This window comes from Haplochromis burtoni, unplaced genomic scaffold (genome assembly GCF_018398535.1).
Source record: "Haplochromis burtoni strain Fernald_Lab_line unplaced genomic scaffold, NCSU_Asbu1 Contig_545, whole genome shotgun sequence".
NCBI lineage: Eukaryota > Metazoa > Chordata > Actinopteri > Cichliformes > Cichlidae > Haplochromis > Haplochromis burtoni.
This window is the reverse complement of record NW_024582906.1, coordinates 3,199-8,392: the sequence shown is the minus strand read 5'-3', so window position 1 is coordinate 8,392 and position 5,194 is coordinate 3,199. Positions and strand designations below refer to the sequence as shown.

General features: G+C 36.9%; 1 protein-coding gene across 1 annotated transcript in view; it reads left to right on the top strand.

The window, feature by feature from the left end:
- Positions 1-3,281, top strand: part of LOC102309500 — a 5,625-nt gene extending 2,344 nt beyond the window's left edge. The window contains exons 4-5 of the mRNA XM_005947658.2: positions 741-2,877; positions 2,981-3,281. Coding sequence (XP_005947720.1) covers positions 741-2,230 — 1,490 coding nt within the window. The 3' untranslated portion in view covers positions 2,231-2,877; positions 2,981-3,281. The remainder of the gene's footprint in view (positions 1-740; positions 2,878-2,980) is intronic.
- The last annotated feature ends 1,913 nt before the right edge of the window (positions 3,282-5,194 follow it).

The following is a 5,194-nucleotide window of genomic DNA, read 5'->3' as shown; positions in this document are numbered from 1 at the left end:
GTCCAACCTGTCCAATATTTACAGTGCTCTTAACCACACAACTGGTGGGGTCCAAAACCTGTACACAGAGATACTGGGAGGTCAGGCAAAGCACAACGAGGGACGATGTCACACAAACACAGAGAAACGATAGTCAGGGTTGCAGTTCAACAATCCAGCGAAGACAGGATTCAACCTCAGCTTAATAGTGGTCTTATCAGCCAGGTGGTCAGGAACAGGTGGAGCCTCACAGGTGCGCACAATCAAAGGCGGGATGAGAGACGAGCCCAAGGACCCGGGGCAAAACACCAGACACAGAGAAACCGAACCCCTGACACTGAAAGTGTCTCTGTGGGACCAGAATCATTTTGTTTTTACATTTTGAAGTTGTGAGCAACATTTAATTACATAGAGAGACAAATTATTTTGAAAATTAAGTCAAATCTTATTTTGAATTTGACTCCAGCAAATTATTGTGTCTGCACTCAAGCAGCTTGTTTTTTCTTGTCCAATGAGAAGCTTTGTTTTGTTTTGTAATAGTACAAACATAGTAAAAATAGATTTTTTTTTTCAGTTTAATATCATTGGATTGTGTTTTTATTTATTTCCAAAGTGTTTTAACCTTTCGGGAAATGTTGCTTAACGTGGTCGTTGCTGCATTGTGACATCTCTTTGATCATTTGGACAAATCAACCTTTGAATTCCAGTTTCTAGCAGCTGTGAATGTTCTCATCACGCCTTTTTGTCCTCTCTTTCTTTAGTGAAGAGATTTGCACCCTGGCACCAGAAAATAGAAGATAAGTTCAAATTCACTTTCAAATACAAGTTATATAAATTTAAAAAATCAACCCAGATCAGCACCTTTACTAGCAAAAAAGCGCAACAATTATATTTTGGAAATCTTTTACAAAAATCATTTGCAAATGGCAAAAAGTTTGAATTCAAACTTAAAGAAGCTGAAAACTCTACCCATAAAAATGGCCATAATAATCTTCTTGTATCCAAAAATAGTCACTTCCTCAAAAGAAAGTTGTCGTTTCCAGATGATCTTGCTGTTAAACCAAAAAGAAATCCTGCCTATCCAAACTCTATCAATCCTTTCCATTCAAAGATTCCCCACATACCTGGTAATCAAATTATTTTTTTCTCTGAAGTTCAAATTTTCAATACACACATTTTTTCCGAGATGTTGACAGCAGCCGAAGCAAAACATCGAAATAAAATTCTACCAAATTCACACCACAACAAACGTAATACTTGTAGTACGGAAGAGCAGCAAAAAATGAAGCTGTTTAAGGATGAAAGTGAATCGATTTGTCAACAGAATAAAAAGGAAGAGAAATTTTATCATTCAATCAAAGAAATGCAGAAAACAATTCCAAGTGTTGATGCAAACAGATTTTTTCCATTTCTGAAAGAATACCTTCAGAGTAATGAACAAAAGCAGTATGCATTTGCTATTGTTGTCATGAAACATAGTAAAAATATCATTGTATCTCCAGCATTTAGGCCAGATTCTAAAACCCCAAAAACCCAGAAAACAAGAAAACATAGTGAACCTTATTTATGTGAAGCTTTTGAACCTTTTTTGCAACAAAATGGAAATTTAGTGGAGACTATTCTGATTTATACATTCAACAGTCCATGTTTAGGTTGTACTTCTCTACTTCTCGAAAAAGCTTATCTCTGGCGCTGTAAATATGGATTTTCCACAACTGTAGCATTCACACAATTTTACGGATTAAGTGGACAAAATTGTTTCCAAACTCTCACCTACTCATCTACCAACATGTTAGGTCCATGCGGTGTGTTTTATGAAGACAGTCAAAGATGTAAGTGTGATCCCTTCAAACTGAAGTCTTTCACAGTCACACGTAAAATCTTCCAAAATATCAGGAAACTTAGTGAAAAAGAAAAAAAAGAGAGCTGCCGTAAGAAAATTGAATCTTATGTGTCTGTGCTGAAAACACTGGCAAAAAACTCCTTTTGTTCACGTGAAACACATTTACAACGTGGTGAAAACACAATTTATTCTTTCGTATTTCCCCCAATGATCCAAGATGCATGTAGAGAGAGTCTTTTAAGGGACTGGTTAGTACTGGTGAACGACAGTGCCATGTCAAACATGAGACAAAAAATCACCCTGAATTTTAATGTTGGGTTAGTTGAAATTATTAACCAAAATCTTAAGTCCTCTTGTGGGAACAACAGACCTCTAAAGCTTTGCCACATCCCTCTGAATCTGCAATGATTGAGACGACTCTAAAAAAAATCTAATTAAAATAATTTTATGTGTCTGTGCTGAAAATAATGCAAAAATTATCCTTTTGTCCACATGAAACACATTTACAATGTGGAGAAAATACAATTTGTCTTTCATATTTCCCCCAATGATCCAAGATGAATGTAGAGACAGTCTTTTAAGGGACAGGTGTGAACTGGTGAACGACAGTCAAACATTAGAGAAAAAACACATGAATTCCAATTTCATAATAGTTGTGGGAACAATACTCCCTCTAATTTATAAAATTATATATCTATAAATCTAGAATTGGATGTATAATAAATAATGTATATTCATTTATTCTAAATAAATGAAAAAAATTAAAAAACTTTTTTTTTTTAAATATTAAATTATATATCATAAGATATATAATTTAATAGATATTTATATACGTCCAGAGTAACAGCCGTAGACCGCAGTTTGCCGCCTGTCAGGTAGTCAGTAATCCAGGGGAGCTGAACTCTGAGAGCAAACAGCCTGGTGACTGTAGCGTGCCGAGGGGCTCACGTGGATCTGTGGCTGAATCTGGAGCTGAGACGTGTTCAACGAGGACTCCTACGAGGCAGCAGAGCTGATGCGCTGATCATTAATGGCCGAGGCTGCTCACACCAAAGGTGGGTTGATGAGTTATCAACTGTAATAATATCTTGTAGCTTGGAAGAGAAAAATCTCATCTTTGTTCTCTGTCTTGCCTCCTCCTGTTGGTTTGTGTGTTAGTGAGTGGCAGGATTCTCCAGTCCAGTGAGCAGAGCTCCATCAGCTGGTGGAGTTCAGTCAACACACCTGCTCTCAACAACCAGCAGTGTGCTCAAACATCGGTTTCTCCTCCATCCTGCACGATGTTTTACACTCCAGAAGCAGTAAATCAGGATTACATCACCTCTCTGTAGAAGGAAACTTTCCAAGTGTCCTTATTTTGGATTCTTGTGTCCTTCTCAGTTCCTTCCTGGTGTGTGTGCTGGACTGGATCCTCTGGCTCTGTGCCATCCTTTACTTATAATAAAAATCATTGAAACTTTTGTCGCTTGTCTGAGTCTGCATTTAAATCCATGTGTTCTGGTTCCCTGTGTCAAAGATGTGAGCCACAAGCACAAACCAAACTAAATTTAGTCCATAAAGGTGAACATTTCAGGGGGAACAGGTTTTAAAACCATAATAAAACAAAAATCCAAATTCCAGTAAAACAACAAATCTGCTAGTAACAGATACATTAATGAATTTGTAACTTATAAAAATTAGCTTGCTAAATTATGAAAAAAGTCCAGCACTCCTACAAAGTTCAATTTTTGAGCTCACAATAATAAAAACCTTCCAAATGTTATATAGTTACATTTCACAATAAAGGTATAACCCAAACCCAGCATCAGCGCTGTCAAATCTAATTAGTTCCCAGAACTCAAAAAAATTATGCAAACTCGCTGCCTCAAAAAAACTAGCGAGGCTTACTTAAAATGACTAAGTTAGGGCAACTTATTCATTCTAAACTACCCCATAGTAGCAATTTATTACAAAGCAGCTGGTGCCTCCTGTTGGACACGAGACCACATCAATTGTTCTCAAACTTTTTACATCATTCCCCACATGTCAGAAAGAAATATTTTCACTCCCCATTTAAACAAAACAATGACAGAAAAGGCTAGCAGCAACTTTATTTAGATAATAAACTTATTCACAACAATTCCTTCGCTAATTTTTGTTTTCAATAAACAACTTTCATTTCAAAAAACTATTTGTAACTTTTGTCACTAGACTACTTCATTAGTCTGCACCACTTAAAGTTAAACAGAATGTGAACATTGCCAGACGTCTTCATGCATTCTTAATCATACAGCTAAGTAAATCTCCAAAAGATAATTCTGATCATCTGGATGCAGCGTTTTCAGTGGGAGAAACATTTCGTCACTCATCCAAGTGACTTCTTCAGTGTCAGCTGACTGCAGGTTTCCAATCTTATAAACACTACATTTGCATAATGACTGAAACCAGCCCACTGAAGGAACAATGGGCTGGGAGGTCAGTTCCTTCATCTTAATTATGCAAATTATTGATCAGTGGTTGTCAGTGGTTGTTGATCAATGGTATGAATACCATTGATCAACAACCACTGATCAATGGCCATGAGTACCATTCACAGAAAGTTCACCCACTTTGCAGTTATTTATTTGTAAAAAATGTTTGGAATCATGTATGATTTTCATTCCACTTCTCACGTGTGCACCACTTTGTGTTGGTCTTTCACCTGGAATTCCAATAAAATTGATTCATGTTTGTGGCTGTAATGTGACAAAATGTGTTAAAGTTCAAGGGGGCCGAATACTTTTGCAAGCTACTTCATATAATATATAAGTTCAAACACACTCAAGGTATGCAGCAGGGCAATGATTCGAGTCCACTTCTGAATTACCTCAACAAAACAAAACATAAATAAATACATTAATAAAAAAATACAATTAAAAAAACAGACAAACAAAGGATTTGGAGAGGCCTAGCCAAAGTATATTCTAAAATACTGGTGGTAAAATGAAAATATAAAGGGAAGAATTTAAAGTAAGAGTTTAGCAAAGACAAAGTGGGTGTACAGTCTGTTGTTGGTGTAACAACAGAGGAATAAATCAGCTGAGCCTGTCGATCTTCAGGACCAGCAACCTATACACATCTGTTTGGCTCTCTGAGGTAATGCAGAGCTCAGATGGAGCCAGTGTGGGTGAAGGGAATAGCCCAGCTTTAACAAACTTGGTGTTTAGGTGTGTTCCTTGGATCTGCTGATAACATAATCAAAAACCTGTGCATCCTTTCAAGTCAAATCTTACCAGTCACACCTGTTAACGGTAGCTCTTCCATACAGTGGGGCAAAAAAGTATTTAGTCAGCCACCGATTGTGCAAGTTCCCCCACTTAAAATGATGACAGAGGTCAGTAATTTGCACCAGAG